The 19,824-nt window shown below is 37.6% G+C and overlaps 2 protein-coding genes across 5 annotated transcripts in view; one reads left to right on the top strand and one right to left on the bottom strand.

Moving 5' to 3' along the window:
- The window catches only part of COL4A5 (collagen type IV alpha 5 chain), a 263,146-nt gene extending 249,010 nt beyond the window's left edge, over positions 1-14,136 (bottom strand). The window contains 1 exon segment of the mRNA NM_001002979.1: positions 13,884-14,136. Coding sequence (NP_001002979.1) covers positions 13,884-13,964 — 81 coding nt within the window. The 5' untranslated portion in view covers positions 13,965-14,136.
- A 1,200-nt stretch (positions 14,137-15,336) lies between these two features.
- COL4A6 (collagen type IV alpha 6 chain) overlaps positions 15,337-19,824 on the top strand; it is a 287,447-nt gene continuing 282,959 nt past the window's right edge. For 2 of the 4 annotated variants that reach the window (XM_038588047.1, XM_038588048.1), the window contains exons 1-2: positions 15,337-15,926; positions 16,124-16,175. In XM_038588047.1, the coding sequence (XP_038443975.1) occupies positions 15,916-15,926; positions 16,124-16,175 (63 nt within the window). In that variant the 5' untranslated portion in view covers positions 15,337-15,915. The remainder of the gene's footprint in view (positions 15,927-16,123; positions 16,176-19,824) is intronic. The other 2 variants (XM_038588049.1, XM_038588046.1) reach the window with 1 other exon arrangement.

Here is a 19,824-nt window from a genome sequence, read left to right as displayed (position 1 = left end):
ATTCTTCCTATATTGATCCACAGATTTGTTCCTATCAAAATCTTAAAAAAAATTTTTTAGTAGGAATTGGTAAGATGAATCTAAAATTTATATGGAATTAAGAAACAAATGAGATGAATGGGGAGGGGGTAGAAAAAGACAAACCATAAAACAGACTCTTAACTTGAAAACAAACTGAGGGTTGCTGGAGGGGAGATGGGTGGTAGGGTGAGTTAGGTGATGGGTATTAAGGAGCACACTTGTGATGAGTGCTGGGTGAGGAATCTCTAAACTCTAATCCTGAAACTAATATTACACTATATGCTACATAACTGGAATTTAAGAACTTGAAACAAAAAAAATACTAAAAAATAATAGTAATAAAAATTTAATATTAAAGATCAAAAAATAAAAATAAATAAAATTTATATGGTATCAATAACCAAGACACTAGTCAAGATAATCATGAAGAACAAATTCAAAGGAGTCACACTACAAGGGTTAAAAAGTTGTTAAAATGCCAAAATAATTAAGACAATAGGATATTGGCATAAGGATATACAAAAAGATCAACAGAACAGACTAATGAGTTCCAACCAAGACATGTACATACATATTCAACTGATTTTCAATAAAGTCATCAAAGTAAATAAAAAAAAATGAGGTCTTTTTCAATATATGGTACTGGAATAAATGGTTATCTATATAGAAAAAAATGGGCCTAAAGACAAAATCTGAAACTATAAAGATTGTAGAAGAAAACATATGATAATATTACTATAATCTTGGAGTTTAAGATTTCTTAGAGAAGACACAAACACCAAAAGGCAAGGGGTATGAGGAAGGTAGGGGTAATGGAAAAGTTCTATATCTTGCCCTGGTTGGTGGTTACCGCATACGCAATTGTTAAAAAAAAAAAAAAAAATCAAGCTGTTCACCTTAGATCAGTGCATATAACTTTTTGTAAATTACACTTCAATAAAACAAGGGTTAAAATGCAAACATTAAAATGTTCGCTGCAGCTTCACCTGTAAAAGCCAACAACCCAAATGTCCATTAATAGGAAACAGAAAAACAAAGTATGGCATATGCATAGGATGGAACACTACATAGCAAGAAAATAATGATCTATGGATACATACCACAACATGGACAACTCTCAAATGCTGAGAGAAAAAAGACAGAACAAAGAATGTGTACATACTATATGATTCCATTTATATAAACTCTAGAAAATGAAACAAATGTAAAAAAGCAGATCAGTGGTTACTTAGGGGTGAAGAATGGAAGTAGGAAGTGAGTGAGGATCTACAAAGAGGTATGGAAATCTTATATATGTTTATATATCAGTGATATAAACATATATACTATTTATAATGTATATAAATATACATTATATTTAATGTGTGAATGGTTTCACAGGCATTTACATAGCTCACAACTACTCAAATTGTACACTTTAAATATGTGCACTTTATTGTATGTCAGTTATACCTCAAAGTTGCTTAAAAACTATAGAGGTGCAGATTTGAGCTTAATAAGAAAGAACTTTCCTTCTAACAATCAGAACAATAGAATTTTAGAGTTAAAAGACACTTAACGGGTATTGCTGACAGGGTAGCATACATTCCCTATTTGAGCACTTTTAGTAATGGGGCATTTCCATTATTAAATAGTTTAATTGCTAGAAAATTATTAATACGAAGAGCTCCTGTAACTCAATCCATTGATTCTAGGTATTGTCTCTGGTGCTAAATCTACCTACCCCCAAATTCAAAATGCATTCAACAACTAGCTACAGAGAACCAACTATATATAAGCAACCACTCTATATGCTGTGGTGGGTGAATACAAAGATATGTGAGACAAGGACCCTGATTTCATGGATTTTCCAATTTTGTACCTAAAAATAAATAACTCTAATTCATTGTACTTCATCATTGTCTCCTTTGCTGTGGTTTATATAGTGAGAATGCTTCTGACTTGGCAATTAGACTGTAGATAGTAGAAAAGATATGAGTACAATCTAGTATCACCATTTTCTATTTGGTAGTTTAACTGTGTCTACTTTTGAATAAAATAACAAAATCATATTAACAGTGCACAAATCCTTAAACCAAAGTGGTATACTGGAAAGAGGACTAGAATAAAATTCCTGTTATGCATCTGCAATTAACTAGATGCATCCTTCATCAAGCATTTCACTTTCCTATAAAATGATGGGAGTTGGTTTCTGTAGAGTAGTGGCTTTCAAACTTTTTGGTCTCCAGATACTTTTACTGCCTTAAAAATCATTGAGGACCCCAAGAACTTTTGTTTAGGTGGGTTATATCTATCAATGTGTACCATATAAAATAAAACTGAGTGATATTTAAAATATTTATTTATTCATTCATTTAAAAGTAACAATACTATGCACTGTAAGTAAATTTTAAATTAAAAAAAATTTAAATGACAATAATGAACCCATTACATGTTAACATATGTTATATATTTTCATGAAAACTAATTACATTTCTCAAAAGTACAAGAAAAGTGTAAAGAGGGATTATTTGGATTTTTTTTTATTTTTGGCAAATCTCTTTAATGTCTGCCTTGATAGAAGAGCTTCTTCATATCTGCTTCTACATTCACTCTGTTGCAATATGTTGTTTTGGTTGAAATAGTTGGATCTCCATATCTGCTTCTGCATTCATTATGTTGCAGTATGTTGTTTTGGTTGAAATATATGAAGACAATCTGGCTTCATCAAGTTATATATTTGGAAAATTGAATACTTTAATAGCCTTTTAAGATAATTGTGGATATTTTTATATTATGCCAAAGCTCTATAAATGGTAGACTCTAAAGTTAATTGCAACACAAAATCTGAAACCTTATCAATTAACTATTTGTACTCAATTACATTAAAACTCATTGATCTATCTTGCCTCTGAATGTATCTTTTATCCATGCATGATTTTGTAACACCATGTATTAGTCATTTGGAAAATATTAGTTCACTGAGATTTGTACAACTTCCGAATGTTAACACATTTCACTATACAGTATCAAAAAATCATATACATTAAATGATTACCTAACTCATTTGAAAACACTAAGATTTGGGGAACTATCAAGCTCATAGTAGTTGATTCAAATTCTAATTCTAATTCTTACTTGAAAAGTTCAATTGTGTTTATTGGCAACAAATACTGCCAGTAGCTTTCCTTTAAGTGATAGAGGCGCTTTGCTTATTTTCGAGAAAATGCCCGCCAAGTACCCAAGTCTGAATAACCAGTTTGTCTCAGTTATTCTTTCGATAAAAATGTATTACATGCAAAAATCAGTTAGTTCAATTTACAACTCAATTAGCCACACACTTGCTTTTTCTTAAAATAAGATTTTTACTTCAACATATGAAGTGTTTTGTGTATACTTCCCATTTTTTCATATAGAACATTAAAAAGATGTGCCCTCAAGGGTCAAGAATTAATAAAATTAATACTACATTGAGACCATTCGTAAGTAAAATTGGCTTTTTATCCCCTGAGCATATGAAGAATACAACTACTAGGACAATTTGATAGACTGCACTAGCAGTTTTACACATCAGTGGAAGTGCCAACACAGTGAAAGGGGCAAAAAAGTCATCATACACTTGTTAAAATAGTCCTCACGTTCCTCCTGATAGGATCTTAGGAATCTCAGGGGTCCAGAGACCACACTTTTAAAACCACTGACCTAAAAGATCTTTAATGTCCCTCTAGCTCTAAAATGTCCATAATTATGTAAATACTCAACATCTTTTATTTGTACAACTCTATAAAACATTAGTTTCCCTATGAAGTAATATATCTTACATTTAACAAATACATCGATTTCTTACAAATCTATTACTCAAGTAATCCCGAGGACAAAATCACAAAGTCATGAAACAGGAAGTATTTCTTCCTTCCTAAAAGAACCTTGCTTTTATTCAGTTTCCCATCCTCCAACTTTTCCAGGCACCAATGTACTTTGGAAGCAGGGGTGTTAAGTCACTGGTCTAACTCTGCTTTTATGGTCCTATTTCACTTGCCAATGTACTAGCATAAATATATACATACATTAGTTATAACCAATGTGGCATAAGGAATGTTTTCAGGGTGGAGGTATGGGACTTGAGAGGAAATAAATGAACAAACAGTTCATATTCTTCTTTTACTGGTCATTATGGTGTCTGCATGTGATCTCTGGAACTGCAGTAGCCATCCTGCTGGTATGAACGGCACTAATCTGAGTAAGCTGCTAGGCAGAGTACGACAGAACAGAAGGTGGAAAGAACCTAGGTCATTATTTCGCTGAACTGATAACCTTGGAGATACTCTACTTTAAACTTCTTGTTAAGTGAACTAAAATTTTTCTTTATTGTTAAGACAGCTGAATTAGGGCAGCCTGGGTGGCTGAGTGGTTTAGCGCTGCCTTCAGCCCAGGGCGTGATCCTGGAGACCCGGGATCGAGTCCACGTTGGGCTCCCTGCATGGAGCCTGCTTATCCCTCTGCCTGTGTCTCTGCCTCTCTCTCTGTGTGTCTCTCATGAATAAATAAATAAAATCTTAAAAAAGACAGATGAATTAGTGTTTTCTACCACCTTCAACAGAAAAAAAAACTTATCTAATATAAACAGGCACTATTATGACTATCTTTCATACATAAAATGTTTTACTAAACCAATTAGATTGTGCAATTATGGACAGAGAAGGACCTATCCCTCATTAGCAAAGTCCTAGAGCTCAAAATGCAGAATACACTAAACGATATTTCTCTAGGGTCCCACTCTTTGTATCATTTCCCTCCCCAAGTTCCAAGATCTCCTTCAGTATTCCATTCATATCATATATACATGTCATATATAAGAAATTTTTATAAGAAATTTTTGAAGCAAATCAGCCAGTTCTCATAACATATAGGAAGAGTGCTATTTGACTGAATTATAAGATGATGCAAATGCCAACAGGATTTCTTATAGTCTTATTTTTGTACTCACTGTCATAAAACCAATTCCATTAACCCGACTAGCATTTGTTCATAAGTGGTGCTTAAGTCTCCGGTTAATAAATAAATGTAATGTTTATATCAGATTCAGTAAAATTTTTAGAAAATGAATCAAGAAACGAATTTAGGGAAAGCCTGTTTCCTCATAACATTTGCCTTTGGTTAGCACATAGCAACTGATTTAAGGTTCCCACTTCAACAGTGTAACAAGTACCATCACAGACAACACTTTTGGTTAAAGACCAGCAGGAGCAGGGGATCCCTGGGTGGCGCAGTGGTTTAGCGCCTGCCTTTGGCCCAGGGCGTGATCCTGGAGACCCGGGATCGAATCCCATGTCGGGCTCCCGGTGCATGGAGCCTGCTTCTCCCTCTGCCTATGTCTCTGCCTCTCTCTCTCTCTCTGTGTGACTATCATAAATAAATTTAAAAAAAAATTAAAAAAAAAAAAGACCAGCAGGAGCTGCTAAAGGAACAAAGGGCAGTTGGACCTGGATAGATTATGAAGGTAAATAAACTCAAGCATTGAGGTATAAAATGAGAATCTGGTTTGTTAAAATTAAAGGAGCCTATGTATCAGAGATCAAACTAAAGATGCCTCTCCCAAAAACTTCAAGAATTACTGCTATTAAAAACAAATCTTTGTAATGAAGATTTAGTTAAGTGGCTGGGTGGTTCATTTATAATGTTAATTAGAGAGAATATATTTTCAAAAATTACTTCTGTTCCACGGTTGCTACTGTCAAAAGGGGATACAATAATGGAATCATTAAATTTTAAGAAGAAAATCATTAGAGGATAGAACCAAATCAACCAACCAACTGGCAATCAACTGAGCATCAATTCCATAGTCACTGTACTAGATAAAAAAAATTATTAAGGTTGTCTCATAAGCACTCATACACTACTGATAGGAGTATAATTGGTAAAACCATTCTGGAAAGTAATTCGGCAAGAGCAGATCCCTATCATTCAGAAAGCTTAAAGTTCAGCTATTCAGATGCCACCTGGAAAAGCCATAATGTGTAACAGTTTGTGATTTTACAGGGAATACATTTGAATCACACAAGCTACAGGCTGGCATAAAGGCAATGATGTCTCTTAGCTAGTGAGGAAACGCAAGAAGGTAAAGTGGGAGTGGTACAAAATGGATGGGGGACCTCTGATCCCATATATACTTACAAGTTTGTTTCTCAAAAGAGGAGATGGGGGCTGGAATAGCATCACCTCAAAATGAGAAAAATAGATTAGCAGTTAATGGAGGAAAGGTCCTGGAGCAACACTAAGGGAAAGATGAAAGCAAGGAACAGGACTAGACAAAGACACAGCCATTTAAGTCTAAGCATGATAGGCAGCTATGGGGTAAGGGCTGGTGAAGAGGGTGAGAAGGGAGAGCAGAAGGGGCTCCCATTTCGGATGCATTCCAAAACTCTCCTAGGGAAAGAGAAATATCAATGGGTTTGGAGTGTATTATATCCTTGCTATTGCTAGGAAGAGGTGTTGGGGGGGGGGGGGGCAGTATTCATGAAGGGCAGGCTCCACCTTCTGTCCAGGGAAGAAAAGCAGAGGAATGCATAGTTTACAAAATTAAAATTTATGCCCTTGAGGATGGATAGCCTAGGCAATTACAGTAAAAAGTTATTAAAGAATGGGCCAGTGGTGAGTGTAACTAAAATCAAGTCAAGTGACCAGTCACAGGAAGGGGTTATAGACAGGGCAGTGGAAATTATTCAACTTTTTCAACATGACTTTATTTTTCTATATTATCCATCATGTATGAAATAGGGACTGAGGAAAAATCTCATGAGCAGGTTCTAAAGCTAGACCATTCTGATTCAAATCTTAGCCCAATTAACTTACTAATTGCATGACTTTGGACGAGTTATTTAACTACCTTGTAGACTTCAGATTCCTGAAATGAATAGTATTATCTACCTAACAGGTATAACATAGTAACCAGTAAAAAAGTTAGTTATCATAATTAATCTGTTGATATCACCTTTCTAGATGTCAGGGTCTACTGCATATACCAAAGACTTTGAAAATACTAATGGCCTTTAACCCATTAATTCCCCAGAAAGGAGGCAGTACTAATAGAAGAATACAAAATATGGAATAAAACTTGTTCATGGCAGTTCTTCTTACAATGGCTTTAAAAATCTGAAATTTCAAAATGCATTCTATAGGGACACCTGGCTGGCTCAGTCAGTAAGGCATGCCATTCTTGATATCGGGGTTGTGAGTTCAAGCTCCATACTAGGTACAGAGATTACTTAAAAAAAATCTTTAAAAATACTCGATAAAAGTAAATAAGGGAATGAAAACTAAAATAAGATAAAGACAGAGAGGGGGGCAAACCATAAGAGACTCTTAAATATAGGGGACAAACTGAGGGTTGCTGGAGGGGAGGTAGGTAGAAAGATGGGGTAATTGGGTGATGGGAGTTAAGGAGAGCACTTGATGGCATGAGCACTGGCTATTATATGTAACTCATGAATCACTAAATTCTACCCCTGAAACTAATACTACACTATATATGAACTAATTTGAATTTAAATAAAATTTTGAAAAAAGAAAAGTGAATAGGTAATTTAATTGTGGTGTGTACAAATATAAATTGTATACAGTTATGTAAAACTAGTATCTTTATTTTTTTAACATTTATTTATTTGAGAAACAGAGAGAGAGAGAGCAGGAGGGGCAGACGGAGAGAGAAATCCAAGCAGACATTCCACTGAGCATGGAGCCTTATGCACGGCTTGATCCCAGGACCCCAAGATCATGACCTGAGCCAAAACCAAGAGTCAGATGTTTAGCCAGCTGCACCAACAAGGTGGCCTTAAAACTAGTATCCTTAAACAGAGAATTTTAATAACATGGGAAAATGCATAAGTGAAAAAAGCATTAAGATATAAAACTGTATATAAAGTAATCCCAACTTTTAAAATTTTTAACCAATTTACCTTAAAAAAAGAGATACATGAGAAGGAAATTCATCAAAACAATAATCAAGGTTATTTCCATTCTGTTGATAGAACTGTAGACACATTTTTATTTTCTTCTTTATAATTTTCCGCATTTTTCAAGTTTCCAATAATGATTGTGTATTCCTTTTGCTATTGCACAAAATCAACATGTAAATTGGTTGAATGATTGAACAAATACACAATTCTTGTGTATAATCTAATAGGGAGAACAGATAAAATTTCATGAAAAAAAATGCTTATAAGACCAAATACAGGGACGCCTGGGTAGATCAGCAGTTTAGAGCCTGCCTTCAGCCCAGGGCCCAGGGCATGATCCTGGAGTCCTGGGATCAAGTCCCACATCGCGCTCCCTGCATGGAGCCTGCTTCTCCCTCTGCCTGTCTCTCTCTCTCTCTCTGTCTCTCTCTCTCATGAATAAATAAATAAATAAAAATCTTTTTTTAAAAAAGACCAAGTACATTTAGGTACTAGACAGGAAGAGGCTAAATATTACAAATGTTCAAAGAAGGGTAAAATCAACCACTGACATGTAACAGGAAGGCAAAGTTTCAAGAAAGACTATTCTCACTAGCATGTAAACTTCATGAAGGCAAGAAACTAGTCTTATTTGGTTTTATCCATAGTTTCTACCACAAAATGATTTTGTGAAAAGCACATATCCAAGATGGTAGAAATAAAACAACACATACAATCCTTAATAACTTACAAGTGCTGAGTAACTATCTGCTGGATAAATATAAATATCACACTAAAACTGAGCAAAGATTTGGATCCACAGGATTCCAATCAAAATGAAAACATAAAATAATGGAGAGGTAAAATATGTATGTAGTGCTCACGGGATTACAGGAAAGCTCACCTAGGCTAGCATGGAGAACATATATTGAAAAATGTAAAAAAAAATAAGGTTGGATGGAGGGAAAGATCATGCTAGACATTGAAAATCAGAAAATTTGAGAATTAAAGCATTAAGAAAAGGCAAGTCAATAGTTTGTAATAACAGAAATGAAATCCTAAATTAATTCACTATTTGTCAAGTACTATTCTAAATGATTATAGAAGTCCTCTCATTTTATCCTCAAAGCAACCTTGACATAGGTACCACCCACTCCCTTTTGCCAATAAGGGAATTAAGCTTAGAGGTTACCACTTAGTTGAAGGTGACACATCTACCAGTTAGATTCCACATCTGACTCCAGTGGCCAAGCTTTTAAAAACTCCACATAAGACCTCTCTAAAGCCCACAAAACATGTCTGAGGAGGGATACCAGAAAGCAGTGATCTTCCACAGCATCAAAGATGTATTTTTATTCTGTGGTCTTAGATTTATATCAGTGATGTCAGTACGAATTCATGGTTTTTAATACAAATATATATAAAAAGAGATTGCAAAAAATAGATATAGATGTGGGTATGCATCTGCGTATACATATGTTTCTTAATTTTGTCTGCTGAGAAGGCATAGAAACAATGACATCTCAATAGCAATGAGCACACCAAGCAACCAGACCTTTACCTCTAAATACCATTATCCAATAAAAAGAATCAGAGCTCCCTGGAGAAATGGCTCATTCCAGAGTTGGGGCAGGGAAAGTAGAAAACTGAGGCTAGAACATCTTGTGGTACCAGAATGTAAGAGAATGCTAAAAAAATGAGAGACACACTGAAAAGACACAGGATCCAACTGGAAGAGGCTCCTATGGGCCAAATCTGGGTTAATTTCAGCAAAAATTAAAAATAGCAAAATTCATTGTAACTCATAGAATAAAACAAATATCCATAACTCCATACCACTTTAAATAACTGAATAGATAAGTAAATAGTAGAAAAGATAAAGTACTTTGTGACATAAAAGCAGAAAATGTTAAAAACTGAAAACCAACATTTAGAAATGTCACAGTAATAATTATTCAGGCCAGAATCTTCAATAAATGCTAATTTTAAGCAGGCAAAAGTGTGATGAGAAACAGGATATTTACATTGTCTCACAGTATTGCCTCACACAGTATTACAAGATCAGCTCACTTTGTAATTACAAAAAGAAAAAATAGTGACTTTATGGTGTATAAACCTGGCAGACATAACCTGAATCAATTATCAAGGTTAACTCAAGGTGAAGAATTTCATGTGTTTCATATACAGACATCAAAAGCCAAATAAAAACAGAAAAAAGCATACACACTCTTACACAGTCAAAGGACATATATGTATATAAATATATGCATGAGACTAAAGTTATATAGATAGTTGACTAAATAGAATTGGATATGATGGGTAGGTAAATTGGTAAAAACAACAAAAGTAAACTGGGCATCTTAAGCACAGTGCCACCATTTACACATATCCTGTTTTATCATAATAGACATGCTAATGAAAAGATCAGTATATTTAAAATTATTATGGAAACTGACTAATTAAAAGAAGAATAAAGCCATCTTTATTCAAAATATTCATCCACCACAATTTATAGTTGTTTTATAATTCTAACTTTTTATATGTGACTGTATAAATCATACAATCTACAACAATTGTTTCTAGACTGCCTTTAAATTATTTCTGTATATGTAGACATATGCACAGAAATCAAATGGATCTCTATTATGATCCCTTATTCTAAATCTATTTCCATTATAGATGCTATATATTTCCAAAAAGATGCTACTTTTCTTAACATCAGCAGGAAGAGATGTAATCCATTATCATTTTCATTTCACTTCCTGTATCTCCTCCACCAAAAAAAAAAAAAAAAAAGTAGCAGAGATCCAAACATTCTGAAGATCAAATAAATCTCTATAGACCACATGCAAAGGAGGCAGTATAATACTGGCATTGAGGGTAAAGAATTTGAAGTCAAACTGTCTCAATTTCCAGCTCTACAACTTAGTAACTATGTGATTTTTTGAAAGTCACTTAACCTCTATAGCTTTCTTGATCTGTAAAGCGGGGATAACAATGATATGTATCTCATAGGTCTCTTGTGAAGATTAAATATGATAATGTACATTGCCATATTACCACAGCCCTTAGCACTTAGTAAACACTCAACAATGTATGTTATGCTCACAGTGTCAACAAAAAAACTTCTTATAGAGCAGTTAATTCATAGTAGACTTCAGAGGAAAAACTGTTCCTGGTAACAAAGGACACTACTACACTCAATGAGTTGTTGCCACTCGTCACAAAAAAAGATAGTACATTTAGAGAAACCTATCCACTGCACAAAAAATCATTTGTATTTGTATGGCAGGAGTAATACAATTTTACAGACCATACCTATAAATCTAAGCACATATCCTATTGACAGTAAGTGCGGGTATAATTACCTTTACATAAAAGTATGTTATTTCCACCATTAGAAATGACTTTTACAACGTAAACCTGCCTTTTTCTCTTACAGCTAACCTTTTCAGCTTAAAGGTTACTCTATCCCACCTACTAAACACTCTACCTAAAGAAAAAAAAATCTTCCAAATATTTGTGATATCCCAATTTGGCATGACTTCAGAGATAAATCATTTAACTATGAAAAATTAAAGCAATTTAAGTATCAATGTTCTTCCTGATATAAAAGTACCAGTACCAGACTACTTCAGTCAACCATCAGTCAACCCCACCACCATCCATTTTACTCTTCAGAAGTTCACCAATATCCCCAGCACTAATATGGAGGAAGATACCATCCATATCTTTGAGATGATTAAAACATTTCATCTAACTAGGATATTGATATGTTAAGCAGAAAAAAAACTGGCTTTCTTAGAGGTACAATGTCCTAATGATAGAGAAATGGGATATAAAATGTTCTTTTAAAATTATATAGAAAGAAAAAGGTAAAAAACTGCATGGTATGTTCTGTAACTACTTCATGAATACTCAATCATTAGAGTCCAAGAAAACAAGCTTGATCCTACAGTTTGTCAACCATAAAAAAGAAATCTCACTTTTAATATAAATTGATCTAATACAAGTGGATGTATGGTATTGTTATACATACCTGTATGACTGGTATCGGGTACACATTTACTAATAGCAACATCAGAGGAAAAAAATCAGAAATATTTAATCAAACATCCACAAAACCTTTGGCCCTGTGCCAAATATAAGCAGTAAGCACCAAAAAGATGTTTTTAAAAGTATTTTCAACAACACAATTGTAGTTTTATAGGGGACAGGGAGGGGATTCTATAAGCACTATTGAGTAGCAAAACCCTATTAAGATGCTCTGCATCAAAAAAAAACAATTATAAAAAAAGCGATTCTAAGTTATCTCTAATTTTTCAGAGGAAAAATTACAAGTGTAGTTGAAATTCATGGTTTTCCAGCAGATTTGCTATTATAATTATGTTGTGCTTAGAGTAATATGAAAGTTGGTTTTCATGCCTTGAGTACACATTTTCTAGAGGATAAAAGGACAATGTAATCTGAGGTATGCTGAGTGTATAGAGAAACCCAACAGCTAAATTAAAAGTGAACCCAGATAATCCATAACATAGCAGCTGCATGTATAAAAAATTGGTAAGTCACTCAACCACAGAAGGCCTAAGCCATGATCTCACATTAAAATGTTTTTTTTAAAGATTTTATTTATTTATTCATGAGAGACACACACACACAGAGACAGAGACAGAAACACAGGCAGAGGGAGAAGCAGGCTCCATGCAGGGAGCCCGATGTGGGACTCGACCCCAGGATTCCAGGATCATGCCCTGGGCCTAAGGCAGGTGCCAAACTGCTGAGCCACCCAGGGATCCCCACATTAAAATGTTTTTAAAATCAACCATTATGATCACTCAAATATAACTTTTTAATCGTTTGTCCCAAACTTCACTCTTTGGAGGTTAAGTGAAATGAAGGATGATGGGCTTCAGGCTGGAGAATATTTTAACAAGGCCATTTTCCTTTACATCTGCCTCATTCCCAGAAAGATAGTGAGTGGGACTACCCAGAGATCCTTTGGCGTTTTACTGTACATTCCTAAAACTGAGTGGAACTTTTTGCTCTGTCATGTCACAGGTGCATCCTCCTTCCACTGTCCTTTAAATCAGTACACTCAATCTCCTTTCAAAACAGAGAATTCTTTTCTTTTCAATAGGTAATGGGCATATTCTCAATTTGTTTAGGTGCCTTAACAAGTTTCTTAAAAAAAAAAAAAAAAGTAAACAACAAACACCCAGAAATTTCAAAGGAAGAAATAAAGAAGGAAAGCTGCAGAAAACCTGAACCTGAGGCCATCAGTCTTTACCTGCTTCTTTGTTGTTACCTGATCATTTGCCATTAAGGATGTCAAAAGGGGGACACAGTGTCTACACAGGTTTTAGTGTCAAGAGGTGGGCTCCTGTGGCTTGATGAAGGGGCAAAAGGGAAGCACTTCACGGGCGCGCCCCACTTTGATGTAAGCTGGATTTCGAAAAAGACAAAATAGTAAACTACAGGCCAGCTTTAAAGAGTGCGTGGGTTGGGTACAGCTAGTGTAAAGGTTAGCCGGCAGGCAAGGGAAACCATACGAGGGCGGAGGCTGGGAAGGAAAAGTTTCAGCCACCCTCCGGAGCCTAGCGATTTACCAGCGTGCGGACCCCCACCCAGGCTCTGCTCTGGCCCCCAGAGCAGGAAGTTGCTGGAAAGCAAGCAGCCCTATTTTTAAACGTACACCTCTCCCTTGGGCTGGAGAAGGCTTGAGTTACCAGAGTTGTAAATAATGTTTCTTCCTAAGCAAGTGAGGGCAGATTGGAATTCTCTAGCCAAGGCCGAGGAGAGAGGAAGGTAAAGGGACAAAAAAAAAAAAAAAAAAAAAAATTAAATTTAAATCTAAAAAAAATTTTAAGAAGTAATTTCTGCCCTGAGAGTGAGGTGACTGGTGGGGGGCGGGGAGGAGCGGGAGGGAGGTGGGAAGAAGGAAGGACTTACCGCAGCCTCTGCGGGCTGCCCCCAAAGACTCAGGGCCAGTAAGAACCAGCCGGCAGCCAGGCTGACTCCACGCAGTTTCATTCTTCTCCGGCTCCCGCAGCTCCTTCAGCACCCGCACGAGATCTCTGGCTAGCTCTGACCAACTGACATAATCTTGAGTTCGTGGGGAGAGAGCTAGAGGCAGAGAGGAGCAGCGAGGGTGTCCCAATTGTGCCCGTCGGCTTAGGTGAGGAGAAAGCTTTTTAAGAGTGGAGGGGGTGGGGAATAAAAAAGGAGACGCTCTCCTTCCCTCCCTCCTCCCCTCCCCAAAGCCAGTCTCTCGGGAACACTTTTCCCTTCTGTCTGAACGTGGAAACTTTTTCCTCACTCCAAGTCGCACAGCTCAACTCTCCGCCCTCTCTCCTCCCGCACCGCCCCCTCCCCACCAGCACTTTTGAGGATCACTCCGCCACCGCTTCAGACTGCACCAGCAACCTGCGAGGGAGTGACGCTCAGTTATTTGGGGGAGGGAAACTTCCAGATCAGTTGGCTGAGCACTCTGACTCCAATCGGGAAGCTTTTCTATTCGTTCACTTTCACCTTCCGTTGGCATACTCTTCCCTGCCCAGTCCCACTCTCATTGGTGAGAGCACCAAAGCCAATTACAAATAGACCTGAGCTGGGACTATTTTTTTAGCGGATGGGTCTTAGAAGAACTGAGAGTTTTTATTGTTAATGGTTAGAAACAAATTTTGGTCGCCACTTCCTGGGCTGCTGGTGTGCTTTCCACCCACCTGGTCGCAGGACAGTTTCTACATACGGTAGAATGTGTGAATATGTTAGAACTGTAGAAATATATTTATGTAATCAAATGTATTCTTGCAACCGAAGAATTAAGAAAATGAACCTAATTGTGTGTATATGAAAACTTGATGCGTGTTATAAACGTCTAAAATCGAGAAACATTCAGTAGATACTGCAATTATTATGTGGTTGCATGTTATTGTAATACAGTCACATCTTTTTATTTAACTACATTGCTAAATGCTATAATTTTTACTTTTTATATTGAACTAATGTAAAAGATACTGACTCTCTTTGCAGTTGCGTTTCAGAAGGATTTAAATAACTTTCGCGCAGTTTTCTTTAAAACTGACACACACACCGAATTGGAAACATATATAGAGAGTTAAGAGCAGTTGAATTGATGTTTCCGAAATAAAGTAGACTTGAGCATTACTTTGGTAATCCGGATTCAAAGATCTGTTAAAGTACTAACAGGCCAGAAAATACTTTGTGTGGACTCCTTGGAGGGTCTGCCAGGAATTTGCTCAATATTTCTTCACAACATTTCTCTTATTTCAGACTCGAATCTGCCGCTTGAGAGGCTTTCAAGGCTTTGGACCTATTCATGGGGGCCTACTTATCCATAGATTCTAATCAATTTTGGGTAGATTTAAAACTCCAGAAGCTACCACCACCAGCAGCACCCCCAAGAGCTGAATATACATACAATCAATTGGAATAAGTGTTGTATGCATTTGGGCTAGCGTGCATGGGCACTTTGGGGCCCATTGGCAGGAGTCCTATGCCCTAAATCTATTTATGTGTAATAGTTAACAGTGGTTCATGGAAGCTGCATAGTTGCTTAGAACTTAGTGTATAGGTCTCTATGGGCCTGCGCTTGAAGCTATGGAGATGCGTGGGAACGTTAAGTGCAGAGGTGCCTGAAAGTGAGAAAGACGCCTGGCAGCCCAAGGTAGGGGGGATGATTGACGGCAGACAGCCCCGCCCCTTTCCCCTCCATTCCTTCCTCTCCTGGTGTAGGGAACTATCTTTTGAGTGCGGCAAGTTGTAGCGGGCACCGCTGTTTTCCTTTGGGCACTTCTATCTAGAAGCTGAGTTAGTTTCTTCCAAAATGAGCCACTTCGTCCCCCTGGCCCGTCCTCCTGAATAAGGAAGCAACCGCCAAGCATCAGCGGAGCCCTGATGAGCCTGGGCTGTGAAGTCGCTTAGCTGTCTCTCGGGACCCAGCTCCGGAGGAGCCGCAAGCATGCACCCTGGGTGAGCTGTTGCTGCGCTGAGTTCCCCTCCCTCTTTCCTACTTTGAGCTACTTTGCCTACCGGGACTATACTTGTACTTATGTCTTTGCAGAGAAAGTGGGGGCGGGGCAGGCAGCAAAAAGGGGTCGGGGACTATGGACATAGGAGGACCCCGGAACCTAGAGAGTCCATGTTACTCACCCTTCCTCCTGTTTCAGGTTGTGGCTGCTCCTGGTTACGTTGTGCCTGACTGAGGAACTGGCAGGAGCCGTGAGTCTCTTTTCCGATCCCTCTCCCCCCTCCTCCTTTGAACCCCCTCTTCATTCCAGCTCCTGTGTTTGTGTTAGGGGGTTGCCGAAGGTTGCACTGTGAAACAGAGCTCCCATCACTCTCCTTTATAGTGGGAGTTAATGGGGTTCTTAGAGAGGGATAGCACAGTGTCACGCTTATGCCTTGGTGACTCAGGCATCTTCTGCCACAAAACTTCCTAATGCGTGGGGAAAATAAAAGTAGAAGACACAAGAGGCAGGCACACATATTTGAGCCTCTTCCCAGATGACTTAAGATAACTGACATATGATGCCTTTCTCAGCATCTATCTCCAAGGCAGAAGAAATGTGAGTTTGCCTGGTCTACATGAACATGAATTGGCACACAAGTTTGAGAGTGGGAGGAGAGCACAAGGAGTGGGACTTGAAAGTGCCAGGAAAGATATGGAAGTTAAACTTAAGTATTTGCTTGGGAGTCCTTTGATAGTACCAGATGACAACATCTAGACTCTAACTACCTGAACAGAATAATACCACATGATGATGTTCAATTTCTATCTGCTGTTACCTCTCACGGGTTTTCTGCGTCATCAGAAAGTTAAAAGGTAGGGATCCCTGGGTGGCGCAGCGGTTTGGCGCCTGCCTTTGGCCCAGGGCGCGATCCTGGAGACCCGGGATCGAATCCCACGTCGGGCTCCCCGCGCATGGAGCCTGCTTCTCCCTCTGCCTGTGTCTTTGCCTCTCTCTCTCTCTCTCTCTCTCTCTCTCTCTGTGACTATCATACATAAATAAAAATTAAAAAAAAGAAAGTTAAAAGGTAATGTTTAGAATAGAAAAAAAATATTTGAAAGTTAACGTTTCATAGGCTGCTTAGACATCATCCATCAAATCAGCTAGGGACTGCAGGCAAAGGAATTTCTGTAGACATTTGGTCAAGAAAAGTTAATGGACCCCAGAGAGTAAAGACATCTCCAGTGCAATTACGAGGATACTTTACCAAAGGTGGGGTGACCCGAATAATCAGAGATAGTGCAGTTTTCCAGTCTCACTAGCTACTTATGCTGGCAGAAATAAAGTTAACCGCTGAATTCATACATGAAGTTGTTTGACTATTGAGTCCTATTTCACTGCTGTATTTAATAAACTGATAATAGCCAGGGTCACGCTCCCTATAGATGACAGATTAATATATATTCCAAATATTTACCTTGTGGGTTTGACAATTTATAATGATTGGCTGTATTTCAAATACTTAAATATTTTAAATACTATTTATAGAGCCATACTTAATTCAACCCAATAAAATCAGCTAATATGTTTATTGGGGGAGGGGGGCGGATTACTTTGTCCTGGCAGATATCTTTAAGAACATGTCAGAATGAAGTGAAATGATTTATCTTGTGAAAAGAAAATGATGCCGGAATACTTGACTTTTAACATATTGTGACACCCTCTACCAGCCCCCCAACTCAGGACATCAGCTCTTATGTAAGTAAATTCTAGACTTTGTCAACAGGATTATTGATCTAGGGTTCTGTGTACTTCTCTGATTCCCCCAGTACACGAGTTTAGTTATGTGTTACCTGGAGGCTTAATACTGCATTTATTGGAAATGCCAGGTTTTGATTAGTTAACAATTTGTCTGGGAATCTTGCCACTTGTAAAAATGTTATGCTTGGGCAGCATACCTTCCAGCAAAGACTATTTTCAGACTCTAGATGATTGTATTCAGTGTACTTTTGGGGAAAAGCATTAACAAATCATTCTAGATGGCTAGAGACTTCCCAAACACTGCATCTTATCAGTTGATATCCTTAAAAGTCACTGGAGGATTGTGCTTTAATTCTTAGAAGTATTGAAGTGTGTCTCCAAAATCAAGCACTGCTTTGGTCTGTGGATTTCAGATTCTGTCTCATTGTTTTACGATTTCACCTGCTATGTCAGTGTGAGTGACCCTGGTAAGACTAAAATAAACCTTGAACTACACTGACAATATTTTTTACCTTATTTACATCCAGAGCTGCTTCATTCACTGTTACTTCTGAATATTTGGCAGTGTAAAGCTTTTTTTTTTTTTTTTCATTTTGGGGAAAATGGCAAAGAAAAAGAGGAGTACCGCAGGATAAGATCTCAAAAGGTGACTTTCTTTTAAGAATTTTATTTTTATTTATCCATGAAAGACAGAGAGAGAGAGAGAGAGAGAGGCAGAGACACAGGCAGAGGGAGAAGCAGTTTCCATGCAGGGAGCCCAACATGGGACTCCATCCTGGGCCTCCAGGATCAGGCCCTGGGCTGAAAGGCGGGGCTAAACCGCTGAGCCACCTGGGCTGCCCCAAAAGGTGACTTTTTTTTTTTTTTTTTTTTTAAAGATTTTATTTATTTATTCATGAGAGACACAGAGAGAGAGAGAGACAGAGACACAGGCAGAGGGAGAAGCAGGCTCCATGCAAGGAGCCCGATGTGGGACTCGATCCCGGGACTCCAGGATCACGCCCTGGGTCAAAGGCAGGCGCTAAACCACTGAGCCACCCAGGGATCCCCAAAAGGTGACTTTTTTGAAGGGAAGTTTTTTTGTTCCCATTTACTCTTTGTAGTGGATTCTCATATATATTAGATGGTTCTCATCTCCTCTCAGTTCCAGTTTATCCTCTGGTTTGTAATGTTTTTTCACCTTTCAAATGGTTTTAGTTCTTTTAATTCTCTGTACCTTGTTTAACTAATATTAATGAAAAATAACTTACAAATAGATTTACACGGAGCTAGGTTGTGCTTCTCTATAAGAAAGTTTGTTTGCGGGCAGCCCGGGTGGCTCAGCAGTTTAGCGCCACCTTCAGCCCAGGTCGTGATCCTGGAGACCCGGATCCAGTCCCACATCGGGCTCCCTGCAGGGAGCCTGCTTCTCCCTCTGCCTGTGTCTCTGTGTCTTCCATGAATAAATAAATAAAATCTTAAAAAAAAGAAAATTTGTTTGCTGTGAGAGTTTGGATGCCAATAATAGAATATTGGTGAGCATTTGAGATGGGGTCTTTTAGGTGCTTTTGATTGTTCTTTGTCAGAGTTTATAAAGCAGTGTTATTCAAGGGGATGGGAAGCTAAATGTCAAAATCTGGGATTAAAGAATGAGTTTCCATTAAATTTCTTTTAAAAGAGTGATGATCTTCTTTGAGGTAAACTACTTGCACAATTTATCTGAATGAGATAGAGCCTAGGATTTCAGAATATCCATAATCGTTTTTGGTTATTAAGTGCCTGAGACACAGCACACAAAGATTTATTCAAACATAGTCTCTAACTCTCTAGGATGTTACTTTCTCAGACAATGATGGTCATTATGTTCCTTAAAAGATAAGATACCTAATGATAAATTACTATCTGTATGTGTCTGCATTGTGTTAATGTAAAAACTAGAAAGATTTGTATATCACCATGGGCCAACATGTCTAGCAGTTAAAATATGTGACCAAAGTAGTCAGGGTCCTTATTTTTTCTTCCCACTTTGCCCCTAATCTACTTTCATGAAACTTCTAATACAACCAAGCATCATTAAAGCCAAAGCCTAGCAAGAGTTATTTGGGTGGAGAAGAGGCAAAAGGGAGAAAATATATGTCTGGTTATCCCGTTCTGTAAAGAGCATACATAAAATGCCTTAG

The sequence above is a fragment of the Canis lupus genome, chromosome X, assembly GCF_011100685.1.
Source record: "Canis lupus familiaris isolate Mischka breed German Shepherd chromosome X, alternate assembly UU_Cfam_GSD_1.0, whole genome shotgun sequence".
NCBI classification, from domain to species: domain Eukaryota; kingdom Metazoa; phylum Chordata; class Mammalia; order Carnivora; family Canidae; genus Canis; species Canis lupus.
The sequence above is the reverse complement of the archived record's forward strand: the minus strand, read 5'-3'. Positions and strand labels throughout refer to the sequence as shown.